The sequence below is a fragment of the Camarhynchus parvulus genome, unplaced genomic scaffold (genome assembly GCF_901933205.1).
Source record: "Camarhynchus parvulus unplaced genomic scaffold, STF_HiC, whole genome shotgun sequence".
Lineage (NCBI taxonomy): Eukaryota > Metazoa > Chordata > Aves > Passeriformes > Thraupidae > Camarhynchus > Camarhynchus parvulus.
The window spans coordinates 610,001-634,006 of NW_022148237.1; the positions used below are offsets into that span (position 1 = coordinate 610,001).

The 24,006-nt window shown below is 61.2% G+C and overlaps 4 protein-coding genes across 5 annotated transcripts in view; 3 read left to right on the forward strand and 1 right to left on the reverse strand.

Annotated features, from left to right (window-relative positions):
• Positions 1-5,253, forward strand: part of FRMD8 (FERM domain containing 8) — a 5,509-nt gene extending 256 nt beyond the window's left edge. The window contains exons 2-10 of the mRNA XM_030969976.1: positions 362-520; positions 991-1,092; positions 1,176-1,234; positions 1,363-1,529; positions 1,817-2,005; positions 2,631-2,754; positions 2,838-3,020; positions 3,512-3,716; positions 4,069-5,253. Coding sequence (XP_030825836.1) covers positions 362-520; positions 991-1,092; positions 1,176-1,234; positions 1,363-1,529; positions 1,817-2,005; positions 2,631-2,754; positions 2,838-3,020; positions 3,512-3,716; positions 4,069-4,196 — 1,316 coding nt within the window. The 3' untranslated portion in view covers positions 4,197-5,253. The remainder of the gene's footprint in view (positions 1-361; positions 521-990; positions 1,093-1,175; positions 1,235-1,362; positions 1,530-1,816; positions 2,006-2,630; positions 2,755-2,837; positions 3,021-3,511; positions 3,717-4,068) is intronic.
• FAU (FAU ubiquitin like and ribosomal protein S30 fusion) overlaps positions 1-24,006 on the reverse strand; it is a 581,541-nt gene that overhangs the window by 409,693 nt on the left and 147,842 nt on the right. The gene's annotated exons all lie outside the window — the stretch shown is intronic.
• SCYL1 (SCY1 like pseudokinase 1) lies at positions 11,931-19,811 on the forward strand. Its single transcript, XM_030969906.1, has 16 exons — positions 11,931-13,500; positions 13,869-14,012; positions 14,315-14,437; positions 14,689-14,903; positions 15,014-15,104; positions 15,289-15,444; positions 15,823-15,978; positions 16,209-16,316; positions 16,685-16,798; positions 17,253-17,408; positions 17,817-18,005; positions 18,396-18,468; positions 18,654-18,847; positions 18,937-19,019; positions 19,109-19,252; positions 19,688-19,811. The coding sequence occupies exons 1-16, from the start codon at positions 12,934-12,936 to the stop codon at positions 19,809-19,811; spliced, it is 2,637 nt and encodes an 878-aa protein (XP_030825766.1). The 5' UTR covers positions 11,931-12,933.
• On the forward strand, positions 19,908-23,837 carry TRPT1 (tRNA phosphotransferase 1). 2 transcript variants are annotated; one of them, XM_030969994.1, is made up of 7 exons: positions 19,908-20,097; positions 20,559-20,640; positions 21,127-21,281; positions 22,275-22,449; positions 23,036-23,092; positions 23,183-23,293; positions 23,650-23,837. In XM_030969994.1, the coding sequence occupies exons 1-7, from the start codon at positions 20,041-20,043 to the stop codon at positions 23,763-23,765; spliced, it is 753 nt and encodes a 250-aa protein (XP_030825854.1). In that variant the 5' UTR covers positions 19,908-20,040; the 3' UTR covers positions 23,766-23,837. The 2 variants fall into 2 exon arrangements, with proteins under 2 accessions (XP_030825854.1, XP_030825855.1); XM_030969995.1 differs by lacking the exon at positions 23,036-23,092.

Genomic DNA, 24,006 nt, shown 5'->3' on the forward strand with positions numbered 1-24,006 from the left:
CTTTGGGGGCCGTGAGACCCCCGGGAGGGCGTGGGACACTTGGGGGGGGGTGGTCTGGGGGAGGGCGTGGCCGTGGGACACCCCGTGAGTCCTTTGGGTGTGTCCCGGGTGTGTGTCAGTCTGAGGGTGGGGGTCCCGGGGGAGGTTTGGGGGTCCCGAGTGGGTTCGGTGGGCGTCTCACGGCCCCCGGCGCCCCCAGCCCTGCTGTACCTGCCGGACGGGTCGGGGCTGTGACAGTGCGGGGGTGCCTGATGGGAGCTGTGGGGGTCCCAAGGGTTGTGTGGGAATCCCGGGGGATGTGTGGGGTCCCGGGGGTTATGTGGGGGTCCCGGGGGGGTCTCACGCCCCGCGGTGCCCCCAGCCCTGCTGTACCTGCCGGACGGGTCGGCGCTGCCGCTGCCGCTGGAGCCGCCCCCGGGCCCCACGGCCGCGGAGCTGCTGCGCCGCCTGCAGGGGGCGCTGCGCCTCCCGCCCGCCGCCGGCGACGCCCTCGCGCTGTGGTTGGGGTCGGAACTGCTCGGTGAGGGGGGGACAAGGGGGACACTGGGGGGGACAGGGGGACATTGGGGACATTGGGGGAACATGGGCACTGGGGGGACATGGACATGGCGGGGTAACAGCTCGCACTCTGGTTGGGGTCGGAGCTGCTCGGTGTGGGGGGGACAAGGGGGGGACATTTGGGGGGGGCAGATGGACATGGACATAGGCGGGACATGGACATGGGGGGACACGGGAGGACATTGGGACACGTGGGGACATGGGGACATAGAGAGGAAATGGGACCGTGGGGATATGGGGGGGTCGTGGGGTCGCAGCTCGGTTCTGAGTGGAGCTGCTCGGTGAGGAGGGGTCATTGGAGGGTCCCATGAGGGACAGGGAGATGGGAGGATCCCCCTGGAGGATGGGTGGGTGGGGTCCCTGTGCCTGTGAGGGTCCTCGTGGGGGTCTCCACGGGTCCCCAAGTGGGTGCCAGCCCGGTGTCCCCCCCAGAGGTGCAGCTGAAGCCGCGGCACCGACCCCTGCGCCTGGTCCGGCACTGGCCGGAGCTGCTGCTGCGCTTCAGCCTCGGCTCGCCCGCGGCCATCGCCCAAGGTGAGGGCTGGGGGGTCGGGGGGGGACCCTTTGGGGACGGGAGGGTCCTCTCAAGGGTCCCACTGACCCCCTGGCCCCCCCAGATGAGCCGTGTCTGCAGCTGCGCAGGAACGTGTTCTTCCCTAAGAGCCGTGAGCTGGAGGTGAGGGGGGACAGGGGGGTCCCCGGTGTGGGGGGATCCCTGGGAGGGGGGCACGGGGGGGTTCAGGGTGGGGTCTGCGGTGGTTTAGGGGTCTCTCTGGGTGACCTGGGGGTGTCTGTGGGTCTCAGCTGCAGGAGGAGGAGCTGCTCCGGTTGCTCTATGAGGAGGCGCGGGAGCAGCTGAAGGCGGGGCGCTACCCCGTGGACCCCCCCGAGGCTGCCGAGCTGGGGGGGCTCAGCTGCCGCCTGCGCCTGGGGCCCTTCGAGCCCGGCCAGCACACGGAGCTCAGCCTGCGGTCAGCACCGGCCGGACCCTGCCCGCGGGACCCCTGCCCGTGGGACCCCCACCTGAGGGAACCCCTGGCACTCCCTTGGAGACCCCACCCAGGACACCCCCCATGATCCCGCACCTGGAACCCGCCCACGTGACCACCCACGGGATCCCCTCCACCTGGGACCCCCCACACCTGGGACCCACCCACGGGAACACCTCCGGGACCTCCCGGCCCCACTGGACCCCCTGAGCCCCATGTTCCGCCCGTGCCCCTCCCGGTCCCCCTGTGACCCCCGGTGTCGCCCCCAGGCCGCTGCTGGGGGAGCTGCTGCCGCCGGGTCCTCCGGCCCGCTGGGGGGCGCTGTTCCGGCGCTCGCGCGAGCCGGGCCCCGCCCAGCGGCTGCTCGAGGCGTTTGCGCGTGCGCCGGGCCCCGAGGCGCCCCCTGCCGGATTGTACCGGGACTTCCTGCGCCGCTGCCACGCCCTGCCCGGCTACGGGTGAGGGGGGGGATGGGACCCCGGTTAGAGACCCCCAGGGGACACCCCGGAAGGGACACACCTCAGTGGGACACCCCAAATGGGACACCTCAATGGCATCCTCCCAAAAGGGACACCTCAGTGGGACAACCCCCATGGGGCACCCCCCATGGTTCACCCCAAATGAGACACCCCCAGTTAGAGACCCCCATGGGACAACCCCCACTGATGCCCCCAGACCCTCAGGGAACCTCACCAAGACCCCTCCCATGGACCCCTGCAGACCTCAGGGACACCCCCAGGCACCACCCAGACACCCTCAGATTGACAGGGACCCCCCCAGATCAGCAGGGAACCCCAAAAGAACCCCCTGTGCACCCACCCTGCCCCCCAGAGACATCCAATGAGCCCCACAGACCCCCAGGGAGCTCTCCCAGGGACCACCCCAATATCTGAGCCCCACAGACTCCCCCAGACCCACAGTGACCCCCCCCCAGGACTCCTTCTAGACCCCCAAGTTCCTCAGTATCCCGGATCCCCCCCAGCATCTTGACCCCACACTGCACCTGAGACCCCATAAATTTGGGGGGGGACCCAGAATTGGGGGTTTGGGGGTGACCCAGGTGTGTGTCCCCCCCCTCTCCAGGTGTGCCTTTTTCCCGGGAGCCATTGAGCGGCCGTCGGGGGGGCTGCTGGCCCGGGGGGGGCTGCGCCCCGTCAGCGTGGCCGTGGGGCTCGAGGGGGTCACCATCATTGACCCCCGCCAGAAGGTATGAGGGGGGGTCCGGGGGGGCTGGATGGGGGGGTCAGGGGGGCTCTGTGGGTGACCCCACCCTCCCCGTGCCTCCCCCAGCACGTGCTGCTGTCCCTGACGTACCCCGAGCTGTGCTGGGAGCTGGTGGGGGCCGTGGGGCAGGACGGGGACCCCGCGGGGCAGGACGGGGACCCCGCGGAGCCCCCCCAGCTGTGGTTGGAGTTCGATGGGGACCACGAGGGAGCCCCCGTGAACCGATTGCTGCGCGTGTTCTCCCCGCAGGTGCGAGTGGGGGGCCCTGGGGGGGGGAATTTGGGGGGAGCAGGGGGAGGGTTTGGGAGCGCTTTAGGGGGCAGCTGGGTGGGGTCCCTGGGGGATCAGTTTGGGGATCCTGGGAGGGTCGGTTTGGGGGGTGTTGGGGGGCAGTTTGGAGGCCCCAGGTGTGGGTTTGGGGGTCCTGAGATGATCCCAGGGGTGTTGGTTTGGGTATCCCTGGGGTGTGCTTGGGGTTCCCAAGGGGGTCGGTTTGGGGGTCTCTGGGGTGGATTTGGGGGTCCCTGGAGGGGTTCCCAGAGGGGTTTGAGGGTGCCTGGGGTGGGTTTGTGAGTCCTGGGGGGTCCCTGGGGGGCATCCCAGGGGGGAAGGGTGGGGGGTTCCCGGGGATGGTGCCGGGGGGAGTTGAGGGGTTCCCTGCGGGGGTCCCGGGGGTTGAGGGGGTCCCTGGGGGGTGGGGGTCCCGTGGGGTCTCGCTCTGGTGCTGACAGCGCCCCCAGGCGGAGCTGATGAGCGCCCTCATCGAGTGCTGCATCGAGCTGGGCGGGGCGGCCCCGCCCCCCGAGGAACAGCCCACGCCCCCCGGCGCCGCCGCGGCCACGCCCCCCGAGGCGGCCGGCGCGCGTGGCGCCCCCTTGCGGCGGCAGGAGAGCGTGACCCGGCCCCGCCTGCAGCGCCTCGCGACCATCGACTACGTGCGGGAGGGTGCGACAGGCGACAGCGGGACGTGGGGGACAAGGGGGACAGCAGGGACATGGGGTGCATTCGGGACAGCGGGGACATCGGGGACATGGGGGACAGCGGGGACATGGGGACACACACACATGGGGTGACCCCAGCTTCTGGGGGGGTATGGGGTCGAGGAGGGGGACAGGAGGGGGTCACAGGGACATGGCGGGGGACAAGGACCTTGGGGGAATCTGACAAGCGGGGGACACTGGGTACAGGGTGGTCTGGGAGAACGTGGCGAGGGGGGGGCAATTGGGACACTCGGGGGTGGCACAGGGGACCCCGAGGCGGTTCCTGCCCTAAATCCCACCCCAATGTCCCCCCCCAGGGCAGGAGCTGCGGCGGGTGAAGCCCCCCCGGCGCTCGGCGTCCTTCTTCAGCCGGGGGGGGGCCGGGGGCGGCTCCTACAGCCCCGTGGCGGGGGGAACAGGAGGGGCCGGCTCCGAGCAGGGCTGAGCCCCCCCGAGCCCCCCAAACCCCTCCCAGTTCAGACTGGGAGCACTGGAAGCCCCCCCCTCTTTGTACCCACACCCCCCAATAAAATGCACTGTCCCCCCCGCCCCCTCTCCCCAGGCAGGGTTTGGTGGGATTTGGAGCCTTTTGGGGCAAATCGGGGTGAATTTGGGGTTAATCCAGAGCAGTTTGAGGCCATTTGGTACCAGTTCGGTGATGATTCTGGGTGGTTTGGGGCAGATCAAAGCTGATTCAGGATGGTTTGCAACTTACTTGGGCTGTTTGGGGTTAATTCGTGGCAGTTTTGATCTAGTTTGCGATATTTGGAGCTGATTTTGGATCATGCCGAGCATTTTCCAGACAGTTCCTGGGGGGTCTGGGGCCACTTTCAGTGGAGTGGGGACATTTTGGGGCCAGTTCTGGGGGGTTTGGGGCCTATTCCAGGCGGTTTGGGGTCCATGCAGGGGGGTTTGGGACAAACTGCAGCAGTTTGGGGCCAGTTCTGGGGAGTTTGGGGCCAATTCTGGGGGGTTTGTGGCCAACGTAGCCAAATGGCGGCCCCACGTGACAGCAGCGGCCATTTCGGGCTGGGGACTGAGGGACACGCGTGTGTCACACTTGTCACACGTGTCACACTTGTCACCTGTGTCGGGGACTTCTGTGCTGGGGGGGCTTCTCCCTCTCATTAGCACTAACGAGACCTTTGGGACAAATTCCACCATTTTTAGGGCAAGTCCTGCTGATTTTGGGACATCGCTCGTTGTCCATTTGGGACCTTCACAGACCCACCCAAAATCCCCTTATTTCACTATTTAACCACATTTTCTTCCCTTTTCCCACCCAGCAGGGCTGCGTTTATCAAAAATAACACATTTTGTACCCATAAACCCCACACGCCTCCACTCTGCGGCAAAACCGCCTCAGTTCCAAATAACTTCATTTTCTTAAGGTGCTTTTTAGAAATTTAAGGATTTTTTAAGGCAGAACTGGTGAGAGTTTTGTGCTGTGGGAGGGGTCGGTGTTATCAGGGCCTTAAGATCACAGAGGAACTGCTCTGAAATCCAACATTTACAAACTAAAAAATGAAAAAAATAAAAATATCTATTAAGATAAAGAAATGTTTTGGAATAAATGTTATCTGAGGGAAATCGTGAAGGATTTCCCCCCCCCCGCCTCACGGAGCTGTTCCTGTGGGAAGGCGCCATTTTGGAGGGGGGGGGGAGCGGGTTATGACTGAATAAAAATTATATTTTTCTGAGGAAAGTAAGACATTTCTGAGGTAAAACTTGACATTTCTGAGGGAAATAAGACATTTCTGAGGCAAATCGGGAACTTTGTGAGGGAAATGAAGCATTTTTTTAATACAAATCGGACATTCTAAGGGAAGTATGATATTTTCGAAACAATTAGAACACTTCTGAGGCAACTCGGACACTTCTTAAGGGAAATCAAACATTTTTGAGACAAACCAGACGTCTCAGAGGGAAGTGAGACACTGATGAGGTAAAATCAGACGTTCCTGAGGGAAACCGGACATTTTCTCGGGGCAATCGGTCATTTTCTGACTGAAGTCGGTCATTTCTGAGGCAAATGAGATTCTCCTAAAGGAACTCGGGCTTTTCTGAGGTAAAACCAAGGAGAAAAGGGTGATTTTTTTTTAACCCTTCAGCCTCTCCGGACGCGGCAGAGGTGACTCGGCGCTTCCCCCACCCAATGCGGAGCGCACGGACCGATGGCGCCCCGCTCCCACCCCCGGCACCGCCCCCGCGGCGACTGCGGCAAAGCCAAGGGAGGGGCCTGCTGAGGGGGCGGGGTCTCCGCGTGGACCCGCCCACTGACGCCTCACTCTCGTATCCCTCCGCGCGCGGATCCCTCCGCCGGCCACATGTCCGGGGGTCACCTCACACCGGTTCCTTCCCGCGGATCCTTCCGCCGGATCCTTCCGCCGGATCCTTCCGCGGCCGCTCCCGCCCCCAAATTTCTTTTTTTTTTTTTTTGCCTGTAAATGGGCGTGGGGGAGGGGTAGAATGAAAGTCGGGGCTGTGGGGGATGGGATCGAGCGGGGGGAGGGGGTCTGTGCCCATTTAGCCGCGGTTTGAGTGGCCCCGCGGAGGAGGGGACGCAATGAAGTTCCACCCCCGCACGCGCCCCTTTTGGTGAGGTAATTTTTGTGTGAAAGTCGATAAACAAGGGTCGGGTTTTAAAAAGCTAGAAAGCCTCAAGGAAAATGGTGGGTTTAGAGTGAAGAATTGAGGTGGTTTTGCCTTAAAAACCGACTAAGAAGGGGGCCTAGGGAGACTGGAGGGGCAGCCTCCCACTTTGGGTTTAAAAGCGGCCATTTGGGTTTAAAAAGCAGCTGAAAAGCTGCGGGGTTTGGTTTAGTGGTGATTTTTCAGGGCAAAACCTGTGTCCTGTGTCCCAAAAATGGCTTAAAGTCACCTTAAAGTGCTGTTGAGGCTCTTTAGAAGCTTTAGTGCTATCCCAGCTTTTAAAAAAATCTAAACCTGATTTTTTATTCTGTTTTTTTTTCCTATGAAACACTGAAGATTTGATGAAGAGCATCTTTCTAGAGGAAAATGTTTTAAAATGGCCTCTCCAGGCTCAGCTTCTGAGGAAAAAGCAGCTTTTGGGGTGTTCTCATGCAGAAAACATGAACTTTGGCCATGTCAGAGTTGCTAAAATGATTTAAAATTTTAAATTAGGGCTTAAACCAGCTGCAAATGGGCAAATTATTGCTGTAAAAATGATCATTGAGATAAACCTTCCCTAAAAGGTTTTAGGGGAAGCCTTTTCCAGCACCTGAAATGGGGCGAAAAAATTTACATTGGAGAGCCTTAATGGCGGAATAACCCAGAAAATAATTAATAACAATAAAGAAATATTTTCTCCCGCAGGAAACGCCCCTAAAATGTCGGAACAGCTCCTCCCACACCCCCAAAATGCCTCATTGTTTTCGTCAGCACCTTTAATTAGCCCCAGAACTGCTTTAATGAATGTTAATTAAAAGTTTGGGAAGACGGGTTGTCCCCTCCCTGCCAGCATTTTTTGGGGTGTCGTTTCCTGCCCGGAAATGCCTCAAAAGGCCAAAAAATGTGCTTTAAATTGCCTAAAAAATGCCTTTAAATGCCTCAAAATAGTGGGGGTTTATTCCCCTTATTGAAAACAGGGACTTCCATGACTCAGCATGGCCTGAAATGGGGTGAAACACAAAGATTTTGATGCATTTCTGTCATAAAAAAGGAAATAAAAATGGTGGTTAGGGCTGTGCTGTATCAGGGTGGAAAAGGGGGTTAAAAAAGGATTGTCACGGCTTTTTGGGAAACAAAAAACTGGTGAAAATTGGGGCTTTGGGGTCTGTGCTCCCTCAAGAACTTTTTTCCCCCCCAAGATCTGTGACCCTTTTGAGGAGAAACGGCGCCTTTTTGGCAGCGGCCCAGCCCCGTGACGCAGCAAAACCAAAAACCTGAGTAAAATGAATGAATTTTAAAAAAAAACAAAACAAAAAAAAACCTCTAAAACCACCCGGGAAGGTCGAAACGAGGGATTTTAGGGCAGAATTGGCCAAACCTAACAAAAAAACCTCTGTTAAATTTAACTATTTTCGTGCTGGACCGCGTGGGCCGGCCAAAGGCCCACAGCCGGGGGGAGGTGGGGGGCGCAGTTTGTGAGGGGAAAAAATCGAAGAAAAGGGTAAAAAAAGTGAAACAATGAAAAAATAAGCTTTTTCACACTGCGGGCAGTGGATTTTGGGGGGATTTTGGGGGTTGCTGCCCTTTTTTGGCGATTTTAGGGACTATTTTTTCGCCCCCGCGGGGGCGGTGCTGGGCCGCTTATAAGGGAGGGCCCCGCGCCGGTTGCGCCCGGCCGAGAACCAGAACCAGCCCCGAAACGGCCCAAATTCGGCCCAAAGCTGCTTAGAGCTGCTCGATTTTATACAAAAAAGCTCTTAAAATGGCTTTATTGCCTACCAAGAGCTCGAAAAATGGCTTTATTGCCTACGAAAAGCTCTTACAGCTGCGATATTTTATAGAAAGAGCTCCTAAGACTGCTTTATTTCATAAAAGTGGCTCTTAACTCTTTATTTAAAGAAAAGAGACAAAAGCTGTTTCCTTTATGGAAAACTGAGCTCTTAAAGCTGCTTTGTTTCTATAAAAATCCTTAAATTGCGGCGATTCCAGTAATTGGAAAAGCCGGGGTGAGCCGGGGCACTTTTAAAAAATGAATGAAAAAAATTAATGAAAAACCTTTAAAAAAGCTCTTAAAGCTGGTTTTTATTCAAACCGAAGCTTCTAATGCTGGTTTTTAAGAAATCGCTGCTTTCAAAGCCGATTTCTGGAAGAAAATGCAGCTCTCGCAGCTCTTTAATTCCTGAAATATCTTAATGCGATATTTTCAAAAAGCCGGAGAGAAGCTGGGGCGATTTTAATTAAAAAAGAGCTTTTTAAGCTTCTTTAATGTAAAGAAAGAAAAAGCGCTTGATACGCTGTGTTCTGCTAAAAAAGCTCCTAAATTTAATTTTCTTTTAAAAAGCTCCTGAAGCTTTTTAAAAATGTAGTTTTGTCCCCAAAGTGGGGCCGGGCCGGGCAGCGCAGGCGGGGGCGGCCGGTTTGGGGTGAAATGCGGCATTTTCAGGCTCAGGATGGATTGAGAGGAGCCACTTTTGAGGGAAGAGCAGGAAAACTGAAGAGTGAAGATGGAGTCGGCAGGGAAAGGAGAGTTTTTCTTCGCAGTGGCCCCATCTGGGGGGAAAAAAGGACTTTTTGGTAAAATGGCGGCAGTTGAGTAGGGGAGGAGCAGAGAGAAGAGAGGAAAAAAAGGAGAGAAAGACAGAAAATAGAACAAAAAAAGAGAGAGAAAATAGAAGAAAATCAGGAAAAAAAAAAAGAAAATAGAAAAACTTAGAAAAAAGAAAACAGAAACAAAATTGAAAAAATAGAAAAAAGAAAATTGAAAAAGCATAGAAAAATGGAAAAAAGAAAATAGAAAATTATAGAAAAAAGAGAAGAAAATTGGAGAATAGAAGAAACTAGAAAAAATTAGAAAATTGGAGAAAATAGAAGAAATTAGAAAAATGAAAATCGAACAAATAGAAGAATATAGAAAAATAATAGAAAAATGAAAATAGACTGTAAATAAATAGAAAAAATACAATTAGAAAAACGAAACTAGAAAAAAGAAAATAGAAAATTATAGAAAAAAAAGAAAAACCCAAGTGCTGAAAATTTGAGAAGATGGAAGTGAAAGAAAACAGGGAAAAAATCAGAAGAGAGAAAATAGAAGAGAATAGAAGAGAGGAAAGAGAAAATCAAAGAGGATTTAGAGGAGAAAATAGAAGCGAAAAATAATGAAAAAAAGAAGGATAAAGGGAGAAAAAGGAAGAAAAATCTCGATTTGGGCCCCGGAGCCAGGAAAATTGAGGAATTTGAGGAAAATGCCCCAAACGGAGCCGGAGGCAGCGGCCGGGTGAGGCCCCACCCCCCCTGGGGGTTTGGGAATTTTGGGGGGATTTGGGGGGTTTTGGGGTTCTGTCGTTTCAGGCGCCGCCGCCGTCGCCCCTCCCCCTTCCCCCTTTTTCTATTAAACTCCCCAGAAATGGGGAAAACCCCCCAAATTCCTCCAGCGCCCTCCGGCTCCGCCGCTCCCGCCGGCGCCGCTCAGTAAGTGTCCGAAATCTTTTGTTTTTATCCCAAAGGCGTCGCGCGGGAGGGGCCGGTGATTAAAAAAAAAAAAAAGGGAGAGAAATGATCAAAGAAATGTTTTGTATATTTTTTTTTTTGGGAGGGGGTGGGGAAAAGGGGAGGGGGTGTCTCGAGTTTTTTTCCCCCCTCAGGGAAGCAGCAAAACGCAGGGAAAAAAAAAAGCAAAAAAACGGTGAGAGAAAGCCGAGGAAAGGGAAAAAAAAAAAAAAGAGGATTTAACCAGAAAAGGCCAGTCTGCACTCAAAACGCGCTCAGGAGATTCCGGCAGGGATTTGAGGAGAAAACCCCCAGATCTGGGGAATGCAGAGAAGTAAGAGTCGATTTAATTTCTGTTTTTTTGGGGAGGTCGGTTTTTGGTGGGTAGGGGGCGTTTTTGGGGTGTTTTCCGCCCTTTCCGCAGCCGCAAGTGAGAGGAGTCAGCAGCATCAAAAAGAAGCTTTTTTGCCCCAAAGTGAAGCTGGAAGAGCAGGAGTGAGGCTCCGGGAGCTTTCCTTAGGAAAAACCAAAGTAAAACCCCCCCAAAAAAACCCCGTGGAGGGAGGGGCTGGAGCAGGCGTGGGGGGAGGGGACAATAATCATGTTTTCAGGTTTTTTTCTCCAAAACCAGCAGCAGGAATGCTTAAATTTAGACTTTTGTCCCCAAAACGAGTAAGTGTAGGAGCGAGCAAGGGGCGGGGAAGCCTCAAATTTGAGGCAAAACCCCCCCAAAATCGGCGGTGGCAGGTACCGGGTGCGCCCCTCCCCCACCCTGAGCCCCCCCGGGACCCGCGCGGGTGGGGTGGGGGGAGGGGCGGCGGATTTGGGGCGATTTCGGCCGGTTTGGGGCGTCGGGAGGTGGGGGGAGCGCGGGGACCCCCCCCCGGATGTGGCATGCGAGCACCTCCCGACCCCAAATCCCCCCAAACCCGGCGGAAAACCGCGACCTTCGGGCGGTTTGACCGATTCGGCCGCTTTTCCCCCCAAAACATGGATTGTGCTGACAGGGTGTGTGTTTGGGGGGGGGTCTCGTGGGTGTTTTTTGCAGCCCCGCCGGCCCTGCCCCCGCCAGAGGAGCCTCCAAGAGCCAGACTGGGGCAAAAAACACCCCAAATCAGGGTCTGCAGGAACAGTAGGGAGCCAGAAATTGGTATTTGTGCCGCTTTCACCCCAAAATGGGCCACTCCAGGGATGGAAGGGGGAGGAGGGGGAGCTTTGGGTTTGGCTGCTTTGCCCCCCGCCCCTAAAAAAAACCCCAAAATTGCTAAAATTGCCTCAGAATGCGCTGCTCGTAGTGCCCGCCCCCAAGCTGGGAATTTAAACCAAAACCGGGGTTTTTCACCCCAAGAAAATGCTTAGTCAGCGCCTTCGCGTGGTGCCTGGGGAGGGGGAGGAGCTTTTGAACCATTTCCCCTGGATTTTCCCCCAAAGCAAAGGGATGGAGGAGCAGGTGTTGGGGATGGGGGGTTGGGTGTTGTCTCTCTCCCCTCCCCACAGTGACAGTGCCAAAACCGCCTTGATTCGCCCCAAAATGGACAATTTGCTCCAAAAAAAGGCTTAAAAACTAGAAATTCCCCCCAAAATAAGAGGCAGGAAAAGGTGAGCCAGCAGAGTAAGTACCGGCGGGGCCCCGGGAACGCGCCGACCCCAAAATCCCCCGTTCTCGGCCCGAGCTGCGAGGGGGGCGCGTGATTAACCCCAAATGCCCGTTTCGGAGCTAATTCTGCGCCGGGGGCGCGCGATCGGCCTCAAATCCCCGTTTCTGAGCCCGTTTTGCGCCCGGATCGCGCGTCCGACCCCAAATCCCCGTGTCTGACCTCGTTGTGCTCCAGGGGTGCGGGATTAACCCCAAATCCCCCGAGCTGAGCCCATTTTGCGCCCTAATTTCCCCTTTCAGGCCCAATTTTGCGACCGGGACGCGCCTGTGACCCCAAATCCCCGTTTCTGAGTCTGTTTTGCGTCTGGGCCGTGACTCTGACCCAAAATCCCCATTTCTCCGCCCAAATTGCGCCGGGGGCACCTGCTGGGCCCCAAATCCCCCAAACCACCCATTTTTGGGTGTGCTTTGGCCCCAAATTCCCCACATTTTGCCCCAGTTTCACACGGGGTGGGGCCAGAGAAGTTTTGGGGAGGTTTTTTGTTGTGTTTTTTTTTTATTTTTCCCGTTTCGGGAGGTTTTTTCTTTTCCTGAGAAAACTTTTCCCCGTTTTCTCAGGTTTTGCTTTTTCTCCTCTGGACCCAAAAAGGCCGAAAAAAAAGCAAAAGGCGCCGGTGGTGGCACCCCCGGGACCCCCCCGGGGCGGGGTTCGACCCCCCCCGGCGCCGCTGCTGCTGGCCTGGGGCTCTATCGCGACAGAGACCCCCTCATATCACAACAGAGACCCCCATATCACGACAGGGAGCCCCATATCGTGGTAGAGACCCCCCTATTTCTCCTCCTTGACTTGGGCATCTCACAATCCAGAGAAAAGGGTGACCCGTGTATTCAGACAGGGCTCTCATAACGTGACAGGAGCCCCCATATTGCGATAAGGACCCATTATCGTGATGGGAGACCCCCCTGTTTGTCCACATGGCTTTGGGTGACCCATGGTACAGGGAGGGGGTGATTCCATGTCCTGACAGGGACCCCTTTTGGTAACAGGGCCCCTCATATCGTGACAGGGACTCCTTATTGCGACAGGGATCCCCCTGCTCCTCATTTTCCCAGAGCCCCACACCGGTTGACCCACGGTTCCAGGACAGGGGGTGCCCCATATCACGACAGGGATCGTCTATCACGATAAGAACCCACGCTCTGCAAGGGCTTTGTATCCTGACAGGATCCTGGATCATTCTGAAGAGTACTGAGACGGGACCCCCATGTCGTGACAGTGCTCCTGTATCGTGACAGAGCCCCTGTGCTGCTCTGAGGACCCAGGACCACGAGGGGCTGCTGTATCGCTGTGAATCACCATTATCGCGACAGGACCCCCCCTATCGCGACAGGGACCCTCAGTGATCAATAAACTGCAGAGTCCTGACCGGCCTTGTGTCATCATTGGGGCTGGGGGAGGGTGACTCTGATGCATATGACGTCATTGCCAGTGCCCCCTGACGTCATAGCAACGAGTGCTGGGCGCGGTGACGTCACCGCCGCTTCCTGCCGCGTGTCCTTTACAAGCCCCGCCCCTCCTGCCGGTTTTGGCTTCGCCCCTTTTTCGCCCCGCCCTTTCCTCGTTCCTGGCCCCTCATTGGTTCCTTTAGGCCCCTCCCCAGCACCTTATTGGCTCTGGCGTGCCCCGCCTTTCGCTCCTCCCATTTTCCACTTCCACCCTCTCATTGGCTCATCCAGACCTCACCCTCGGCCTTTCATTGGCTCACCGAGGCCCCGCCCCCGGGTCCGTCACCGGATCCTCCCGCCCGGCGCCGCCGCCGCTTCCTCCGGGCCCGCTCCGGCCCCGGGACCCGCTCGGAGCCCCGGGAGCCGCCGGGAGCGCGGGCCCGGCCCCGCCATGTGGCTCTTCTCCCGGGACCCGGTGCGGGACTTCCCCTTCGAGCTGGGCCCGCCCGATGCGGATCCCGAGGCGGAGCCGCTCCCGGACCCCGCGGCCCCGGCCCCGCTCTGGCGGCTGCTGCGGGGCCGCCGCAAGGTGGGGGCTTGTCGGGGTGGGGGTCTCCTCCTGCGTCCCTTCCCTGTCCCCGCATCCCTGCCCCGAGTCCCCCCCATGTCCCAGCCACCCCCATCCCCTCCGTGTCCCTTTGTGCCCCAGCTCTCGCTGTCACCTGTCCCCACGTCACCGAATGTCCCCCCCATGTCCCTCCATGGCCAGGTCCCAGATGTCGCTATGCCCGTGTCACCGCTGTCCCCACATCTCCATTTGTCCCCTCGTGCCCCTCCTGTCCTGTGGTTACTCCGGCCCCGCGTGTCCCCACAGTGTCCCCCCCTTTTCCCCCTGCGCTATTCCCCGCGCTGTCCCCTGCCTGTCGCGGTGTGCCCTGACTGTCGCGGTGTCCCCAGGCCGATGGCGCTCCGGTGTCGGTGTTTGCCCACAGCCTGGGCCCGGGGGTGGATCCCGGCGCCACCGCGCTGGCCCGGGCGGGGCTGAAGCGGCTCCGCAGCCTGCGGCACCCCAACATCCTGGGCTACCTGGACAGCCTGGAGGTGACAGCACCGGGGACACCGCGGGCACAATGTGGGGGGGTCACGGGGACATGGGGGGACACCGGGGGAGTGAGGGGATGGGGGTGGGACATGAAGGGATGGGGACACTGGGAGGGGACATGGGGACAATGGGGGGGACAATGGTGACAGGGAGAATGAGCGGTCGGGAGGGGACACGGGGGGACATTGGGGGGCAGGAATGGTGGGGACAGCGAGGGGACAAAGGAGGGACACAAACAAGGACTTGGGGGGACACGGGGGGTGACAGGGGCAGTGGGGGTGACCTGGAGTGTCCCCCCCAGACGGAGCAGTGCCTGTACCTGGTGACAGAGGCCGTGACCCCCCTGCGGCGGCACCTGCGGCTGCACCCCCCGAGCGGGGACTCGGGCGAGCAGGAGGTGGCCTGGGGGCTGCAGCGGCTGCTGGTGAGGGGGGGTCTGGGGGGGTTGGGGAGGAATCTGAGGGGGGGTCCCTGAGGCCTTTGTGGGGACCACAAGATCTGGGAGGGACCCAGGTGGGTGGGGGGATGGATCCCCGGGATTTTGGGGGGTCTCCAGGATCTTGGGGGATTCTGGGATCCATGGGGGTTTCTGAGAGGTTTTTGGCTCCAGGGTGGGAGAGGTTCCTTTTCTGTGGGGGGGTTAGCGATTCTGGGGGTTTTTGTTGCCCCCCCCAGACGGCGCTGGCGTTCCTGGGGGTCTCGGGGCTCGTTCACCACGCGCTGGGACTCGACGCCGTCTTCGTGGACCCCGGGGGCGAGTGGAAGCTGGGGGGGCTCGAGAGGGTGGCGGCCACCAGCGAGGGGACCCCCACCCGCCCCCCCGGTGACCCCCCCCGGCCCCAGGACCCCCCCGAGCTCAGCGACCCCTCCCGAGGGAAGGGGGACCCCTGGTGAGTTGGGGAGGGGACATGGAAAGGGAGGGGTGGGGTGGCACTGGGGGGGGTTCAGGGGACCACGGGGGTCCCCTGTGCCCCCTCCCCACTGTCACGGCCCCCCCCAGGGCAGGGGACATGTGGCGCCTGGGCTGCCTCATCTGGGAGGTCTTCAATGGACCCCTCCCCCGGCCGGGGGCTCTGCGCAGCTTTGGCAAGGTCAGGGACCCCCCCCCTAAAATCCTGGGGACCCCCTGAGCACCCCCAAACACCCAGGATCCCCCCAGACTTGTGGATCCACCGAATTCCTGCTCATCCCCAGAAACCCCCCAGGCTCAGGGGTCCCCCCGTGTCCCCCCAGCCCTCGGGGTGCCCCTGACCCCGTGTCCCCCTGTCCCCCCAGCTGCCCCCCGGGCTCATCCCGCCCTTCTCGGAGCTGGTGGCCGCGGATCCGGGGGCCCGGCCGGGCCCGGGGCCGCTCCTGGAGCGGCTGCAGCGCCCTGGAGCCTTCCTGGCCTGTGCCCTGGTGCGCACCGGGCTCTTCCTCGAGCACTTCCAGGTCTGGCTTCAGTCTCGCTTCGTCCTTGTTCCATTATCCTCATCCTCACATTCATTCCTGTGGTTTTATCCTCATTCCTGTCTCCTCATTTTCATGCTCGTTCCTTTTCCCCATCCCCATCGTCATCCTCATGCCTATCATTGTTTCCTGATCCATTCCTTGATCCTCATCCCATTCCCATGTTCATTCCTGTTCCTTTATCCCCATCCTCATCCTCATCCCTTGATCCCTGCTCTTCCATCCTCATCTCATTCTCATCCCTGTCCCCTCATCATCATCATCCTCACCTCTATTCCTTCATCCTCTTCCTCATCTTCACCCTCATCATCCTCCCCATCCCCTGCTGTGCCCCCTGACCCCTCTGGGACCCCCTGGCAGGTCCGGGACCCCTCGGAGCGCCGGACGTTCCTGCAGGAGCTGCCGCCTCTCCTGGAGTCCCTGCCGGGGCCCTTCCGGAGGCACAAACTGCTCCCGAGGCTGCTCGAGGCCCTGGAGCTGGGCAGCGCCGATGCCAGTGCCCTGCCCCCAGCTGCTGCAGGTGGGACTCCCCCCAAATAGCCCCCCAAAAACATCCCTGACCCCCGAAATCCTACCCACAACCTCTCAGCCCTGCTGCTGCAGGTGGGACCCCAAAATCCCCCCTAAAACCTCCCTGAAACCCAAAATCCCATCCACAACCTCCCAACCCTGCTGCTGCAGGTGGGACCCCAAAAAATTCCTCCCAGTAACCCCCATAGCCCCCTGGTGTCCCCGTGCCCCCCCAGGTGGCCAAGGTCCTGGACCCCCCCGAGTACCAGGAGCGAATCGTCCCCGTCCTCGTCCGGCTCTTCTCGTCCCCTGAGCGGGGCCTGCGCCTGCGCCTGCTGCAGCTGGTGACTGGGAGCACTGGGAGCACTGGGAGGGACTGGGAGGGACTGGGAGAGAGCGGGATGGGACTGGGAAGGACTGGGAGGGACTGGGATGGGGCTGGGATGGGACTGGGATGGGGCTGGGATGGGGCTGGGAAGGACTGGGAGGGACTGGGATGGCACTGGGAGGGACTGGGATGGCACTGGGAGGGACTGGGATGGGGCTGGGATGGGGCTGGGAAGGACTGGAAGCACTGGAATGGAGTGGGAAGGACTCTGAGAGTCTGGGATCCCCAGAAGGACTGGGAGGGATTGGGGGAGGGGGGGGTGATCTGTGGTTTTTGGGGTCCCTGGGGGTGTTCAGGGGTCTCACAATCCCCCCCCGCCCCAAGCTCGAGGAGTACATTGAGTTCCTGCCTGAGGCCACGGTGGATTCCCAAATTTTCCCCCACGTCGCCCACGGGTTCCTGGACTCCAACCCGGCCATCCGTGAGCAGACGGTCAAGGTGAGCCCCAAAAATCATCCAGGACACCCCAAGTCTCCTGGGAACCTCCCCAAATAACCCAGGCCCTCCAGACTTCCTGGGACTCCCCCAGAAATTACCTGGGGATCCATCAAAACCACCTGGAGACTCTTCTAAAAATCAAATAACGACCCCCAAACTCACCTGGGGAGCCCCCCGAATCACCTGAGTATTCCCTAAATGGGTGGGACTGAGTGGAGACCCCCCCCAAAATGGGTGGGAATCAGTGGGAACCCCCCCAAAATGGGTGGGACTCTTCAATCACCTGGAGCCCCCCCAATAACCAGAGAACCTCCTTCCAAATCCACCTGTGGGCCCCCAAAACGGGTGGGACTCCCCCAACCACCTGGGCACCCTCAAATGGGTTGGATCCCCCCCAAATCCCATCTGGGGGTGCCCCCTGACCCCCTCTGTTTATCCCCCCCCTCCTCCCCAGTCCATGGTGCTGCTGGCACCCAAGCTGGGGGAGGGGCGCAGGGGGGGGGAGCTGCCCCGGCTGCTGCTGCGGGTGCAGGGGGGGGACGCGCTGGGACCCCTGCGCTGCAACGCCACGCTGTGCCTGGGGCGCCTGGCCCCCCACCTGCCCGCCCAGGTGAGCTCCGAGACCCCCTGAACCCCCCCATGACCCCCCTACACCGGCCCAGTATCCATTCCCCCTCCCCAGACTCCCTATCCTGTTTTGGGCCACCTGGGACCCCTTTCCCCTGTTCCCCCTCCTCACTTTGTGTCCCTTGTCCCCTCCCCTCGCTGTCTCCCTGTCCGCCACAGATCCTGTCACCTCTTCCCCCTCTCTCTGTGTTCCCCTGACTGTCCCCCCTCACGGTCCCCATCCCCCCCTGTTTCTGTGTCCCTTGTCCCCCCCACTCCTGTTCCCCCTCACTCTCCCCCCTCTGACTGTCCCCCTGTCCTCCTGTCCCCTCTCTCTGTGTCCCCCTGTCTGTCGCCCTGTCCCCTCTCTCTGTGTCCCCCTGTCCCCCCTGATGTCCCCGTGTCCCCCCAGACCCGCCGGCGGGTTTTGGCCCCCGCCCTGGCCAGGGCCACCCGGGATCCCTTCCCGCCCGCCCGGGCCGCGGCCGTTGCCGCCTTCGCCGCCACGCACGGCTGCTACTCCCCCCCCGAGGTGGCGGCGCGGGTGCTGCCCCCCCTGTGCGCCCTCACCGTGGACCCCCACCCCGGCGTTCGGCAGCAGGTGAGGGCGGGGAGGGGGCTGGAGGAATTTGGGGAGGGGTCTGGGTGTGGGGGAAGGACCCAGAGGAATTGGGGAGGGGGTTTGAGTGCTGGGGAGAGACGCAGAGAAATTCGGGATGGGGGTTTCAGGAGGATGGGAGGGACCCAGAGGAATTGGGGAGGGGGTTTGGGTGCTGCAGCTCCCAATGAAATGGGTTGGGGGTCCCACTAAGGGGGGGCTCTCAAGGCAGGGAATGCTGAGGAGGCTCCCAGAGCAATTAGGGGGGGTGGTCAGGGTACTGAGGGGGGGTCCCAGAGCAATTGAGGGGCTCCTTGTGGGGGGCCCAGGGTGCTATGAAGGGGGGTCCAGGGGTCTCTCACTGTTGGGGTCCCCCTGCCCCCCCCTCCCCAGGCGTTCCGGGCCATTCGCAGCTTCCTGGAGCAGCTGGAGGCGGCGGCCGAGGCTGGGGGAGTCCAGGAGGGGGGTGAGAAACTGCGGGGGGGGGCAAAAATTGGGGAGGGGGTTCAAGAATTGGGGGGGGGGGGGGAAATGAAGGTCTGGGGGAAAGGGAGGGAATTGGGATGGGGGGAAAAGAGGGTGGGGGGACACAGGGGTGGTTTGGGGGTGTGTCCCCCCCCCCCCGTGACCCCCCCCCCTCCCTCCCCGCAGACACCCCCAGCGCAGCCGCCGTGCCGGGGGGGGGCGCGGGGGGGCTGGGGGCGGCCGTGTCCTGGGCTGTCACCGGTGTCACCTCCCTGACCGCCCGGCTGATGGGGGGCGAGGGGGGGGCAGCCCCTGCACAGCCCCCCCCCACGCAGGGACCCCCGCAGACCCCGGCCGAGACCCCCGGGAACCCCCAAAAGGTGAGTGACCCTCCCCGTTTATCCCCCCAAAATTCCTGAGCCCCCCAAGCCTTGGGGACCCCCCCCGAGCCCTCATTTTGCCCCCCCAGAGCCCCCCAGCGAGGAGACCCCCCCCGAGGAGCCCCCCCTGGAAGATGCCGATGGGTGGGATGATGACTGGGGGAGTCTGGAGGTGAGTTTGGGGGGGGTTGGATCACATTTGGGGGCGGGCACAGTGTGACCCCTCCCCATCCCCTCACCTCTATAACCCCCCATCCCCAGGACATGGAGCTGCCTCGGAGCCCCCCCGCCAGCAGCCCGGAGGAATTGGGGACCCCCCCGCAGCCCCCCACCCCCACAGAGCCTCCCCCCAGCGCCCCTCCCCCAGCCGGGGGGGGTGATGAGGGTGAGGGGTGGTGGGGGGGGGCGAGTGGGGCACTGAGGACGCCTGGGAGGCGCTGCCCAGCCAGCACGGTGAGACCCCCCCCTCAGACACCCCCCGACCCACCTGGGACACCCCTGGGACCCCCGGACTCCCTCGACCCCCCAGAGATTTCCCCAGACACCCCCCCCCCCAGGACTGCCTGGGGTGCTCCCCCACACCCCAAAAACCCCTCGGGATCCTTCCCCAAGACCCCTCAATGCCCCTGAGGGAGTCCTCAGCCTCCTGGGACCCCCCCCCCGCAATGTCCTTGGGACCCCAGACCCCTCAGTGACCCCTCCTGAACCCCCAGACCCCTCCATCCCCCTGAGCCCCCATTCCCTGGGACCCTCTCAGGGCCTCACTCTCCCTGTCCCCCCACTCGTCCCCCCGATCCCCCTGACCCCCGTTTTTCCCTGTCCCCCCCCCGGTGACCTCAGTGTCCCCTCAGGGCCCCCCCCGGGCCGGCGGCAGCGGGAGCAGCAGCGGCGCCGGGAGCTCGAGGCCAAGCGCCGGGCGGGTCCCCGGGGCCCCCAAAAACTGGGGGCTCGGAAACTCGACTGAGTGGTGGGGAGGGGGTCCTGGAGGAGGGGACAGGGGGGTGAAAATCCCCTTTGGGTTTGTTTTGTGGGGAGGGGGATCGCTAATAAAAACCCCCAGACCCGCAACGACGGCGCGCGGTGGAGGCGGGAATCCGTGAGGGGGACACGTGACCGCGCCGGCGCGGGGGGCGGAGTCAACACGGCCCCGTCGGGGTCACGTGGCGCGGGAGGGAGCGGTCACGTGGGCCGGCATGGCCGGCGGGGAGGGCGCGAGCGCCGCCCAGCGGCGGCGGCGGCGGAAGGAGGAGGTGGGGAGGGGGCGGGGGGACCCCGGAATATGGGGGGGGGGACCCCGGGTTTGGGTGGGGGACACTTCACGGGGGGTGGGGACACGGGGGAGGGGTGGGGGACACGCGAGGGAGAGGTGACAAGGGCACCCCAAGGAGGGGGGGCGGACGTGGGAAGGGGAGGGGGCAAGAACCCCAAAAATGGGGGGGGGGGGTGGGGACGACAAGGACGCCGAGTCGGGGGGGGGACATCAAAGTGGGGAGGGGGGAACACGTGGGGGACCCAGAAATGCCCGAGGGGGATTGGGGGGGTCCAGGTGTTGGGCAGGGGGGAGGTGCTGAATGTGGGGGGCATTTGAAGCTCATTTTGGGGAGGGGGTCTAAGATTGGGGGTCATCCATGGGGGTGGGGGGCTGTGGGTGGTGCCCAGGGGTGGGTTGGGGTCCCAAGGGGGGGTTGGGGTCACCTTTGGGCCCCCCCAGGACCCCAGGGTGCGGCTGTCCAAGGCCCTGAGCTACGTCCTGCGCCACGGGGCCGAGGCCGAGGGGCTGCCCATGGGCCCGGGTGCGTGAGACCCCAAAAACCCACCCCAAAATCCCCCAAAGTCCGCTCAAAAACCCTGCTCAAAACCCACCCCAAACTCGCCCCAAAACCCACCCCAAACTCACCCCAAAATCCCCCCCAAATCCCCCAAAACCCTCTGCAAAATCCCTGACAATCCACACCAAAATACCTCCAAATTCCCCCCCAAATCCCCCAAAAACCCACCCCAAAATCCCCCAAAAATCCATCTCAAAATCCCCCCAAAAACCCACCCTCAACTCCACTCTAAAATCCCCCAAAATCCCCCCAAAAACTCACCCCAAAATTCCCAAAACATCCCCTGGGACACCCCAAATACTTTTTGGGACCCTCCAGACTTCCCCAAATGTCATTTCAGACCCTCAAACCCCCTGGGACCCCCCAAACCCCCCCTGGGACCCCCCAAACCCCCCCTGGGACCCCTCCCCAAAGGCCCTGACGGGGGTCTCGGGGGGTTTTTGGGCTCAGACGGCTTTGTTGAGGTGGGGGCTCTGCTGCGGCTGCCGCGCTTCGCGGGGCTCTCGGAGAGCGACGTGCGCGCGGTGGCCGCCGACCCCAAGGGTCGCTTCGCCCTCCGGCCGGACCCGCTCAGGGTCAGGGCCAACCAGGGGCACTCCCTGCCGGTGAGGGGGGGTCCCGAGGGGTTTGGGGGTCCCGAGGGGTTTGGGGGGGTCCCGAGGGGTTTGGGGGGGTCCCGAGGGGATTTGGGGGGTCCCTGAGGGGATTTGGGGGGGCCTTTGGGTGGGGGGTTGAGGGTTTGGGGGTCCTGGGGGGTTTGGGGGGCCGAGGGGGATTTGGGGGGGCGTTATGGAGGTTTTGGGGTAGAGATTTGGGGGGTCCCAGGATGGGGGGCGTGGGGAAGAGATTTGGGGGTCCCTGAGGGGTCTGGGGGGCTTTATGGGGGATTTTGGGGGACTGGGAAGGGGTTTGGGGGGTTTATAGGGGATTTTGGGGGGTTTATGGGGGATTGGGGGGCTCCAGGTGGGATTAGAGGGGTTGGAGAGGGGATTTGGGGGGTTTATGGGGGATTTTGAGGGGTCCCGAGGGGTGTGGGGGGGGTCCCAGAGGGGTTTGGGGGGTTCCTCGAGGAGTCTGGGGGGGCTGGAGAGGGGATTTGGGGGTTTATGGGGGATTTTGGAGGGTTTGTGGGGGGCTGGAGGTCTGGAGGGACTGGAGAGGAGTTTAGGGGAATTTATGGGAAGTTTTGGGGATCCTTAGGGGATTGGGGTGTCTGGAGAGAGGTTTTGGGCATCCTGGGTGTGATTTGTGGAATTTCGGGTGGGATTTTGGGTGTCCCGAGTAGAATTTTAGGAATCCCGGGTTGGATTTTGGGGATCTCAGGCGGGATTTTGGAGATCTGGGGTTGGATTTGGGGATCCCGGGTTGGATTTGGGGATCTCAGGTGGGATTTTGGGGATCTCAGGTGGGATTTTGGAGATCTGGGGTTGGATTTGGGGATCTGGGGTTGGATTTGGGGATCCCGGGTTGGATTTGGGGATCTCAGGTGGGATTTTGGAGATCTGGGGTTGGATTTGGGGGTCCGGGGTTGGATTTGGGGGTCCGGGGTTGGATTTTGGGGCTCTCAGCTGCTCCAGGGGGCTGTCCGGGGGTCGCAGGTGCCGGAGCTGGAGCTGACCCCCCTGGACACCCCCGAGGCGCTGCCCCCCACCCTCGCCCACGGCACCCGGCGCCGCCTGTGGGGCCCGATCCGGGCGGGGGGGCTGCGCCCCATGGGGCGGCAACACCTGCACCTGGCGGGGGGGCTGCCCGGGGACCCCGGAGTGCGCAGCGGTGAGCGACCCCCCCCCCAAAAAACCCCCCAGGGACACCCCAAAAATAACCCTGGGACACCCCAAAAACCCCCCCCAAGGACACCCCACAAAAACCCCCCCAAGGACACCCCAAAAATAACTCTGGGACACCCCAAAAAACCCCCCCAAGGACACCCCACAAAAACCCCCCCAAGGACACCCCAAAACCCCCCCGGGACACCCCAAAACACCCGAGATCCCCAAACCCCACAGAGACCCCACACTGACCTGGCGGGGTGGACCCTGACGTGCGACCCCTCCCCAAAAACAAACCCCGGGGCACCCCCAAAAATTCCCCAAATTCAGCAGGGACCCCCTAAAGCCCCCAAGGACTCCCCCCAAAGCCCCCAAACCCCTTTGGCACCCCCCGAATCTTCCCCAAATCCTTCCTGAAACCTCCCCCCAAATCCCTTTCTGGGACCCCTCAAACACCTCAAATCCTCCTCGAGACCCCCAAACCTCCCCCCTGCAGCCCCCCAGCCCCCCCCAAAGCCTCTCGGGATCCCCCAAAACCCCCCAGGACCCCCCAAAACCCCCCAGAACCCCCAAAATCCCCCTCCCCACAGGGATGAGGTCGGACTCGGAGATCGCCATCATCATTGACGGCCCCCGGGCGCTGGCGGGTGAGGGGGGGGTCCCGATTTTTGGGGGGGTCCCCGATGTTTGGGGGTCACCCCCGATGTCCGTGTGACCCCCCCGGCCCCTCCCCACAGACGGGATCCCCTTTTTCCGCTCGGCCAATGGGGTGATCCTGACGCCGGGGGACGCCCAGGGCCGCATCCCCCAAAAATATTTCCTGCGGGTTCTGCAGCTGCGGCCGCACCGTGAGGGGGGGGGGGACCCCAAAACTTGGGGGGTTGGGGGGGGTTGGGGGGTTTGGGGGGAGACCCCAAAACTTGGGGGTCAAAGGGTTTGGGGGGCATTGTTCAGGAATTTTGGGGAGGGATCCCAAAATTGGGGGTCTGGGGAGGTCCGGGAGTTTGGGGGGACCCCAAAATTGGGTGGGGGTCGAGGGGGGTGGGGGGGACCCCAAAACTGGGGGGATTTGGGGGGGCTGAGGGGGTTTGGGTGGACTCAGGGTTTGGGGGGGCTTTGGGGGGGTCCAGGGTTGGCAGTGGGGGGGACACAGGGATTTGGGGGGGCCCGTTACCATGGCAACAGCTCCTCTATTCCCCCACAGGGTGTGAACTGCCCCTGGACGGACCCTGGGACGAGGGGGGGGAGAGACCCCCAGATGAGGATTTGGAGGGGGGCGGTCTAAGCTCCCCCCCCACCCCAAGCATTTGGGGGGCTTGACCTCTCCCCCCACACGGATTTGGGGGGGGTCTGAGCCCCCCGGCTCCCACAGATCCCAATAAACCCCCTCTGAGCACCACGAGCGTCTCACGGCGGGGTCAGAGCTCAAACCCACCCCCCAAAATAACACCCGGGGGGGACCCAGGACCCCCCAGTCACCCCCAGCCCATCGCAGTTTCCCCAAATTGGATTTCACACAGAAATTCTCTTTTATTGCCGCATCTACCCGGATCTGGGGGGT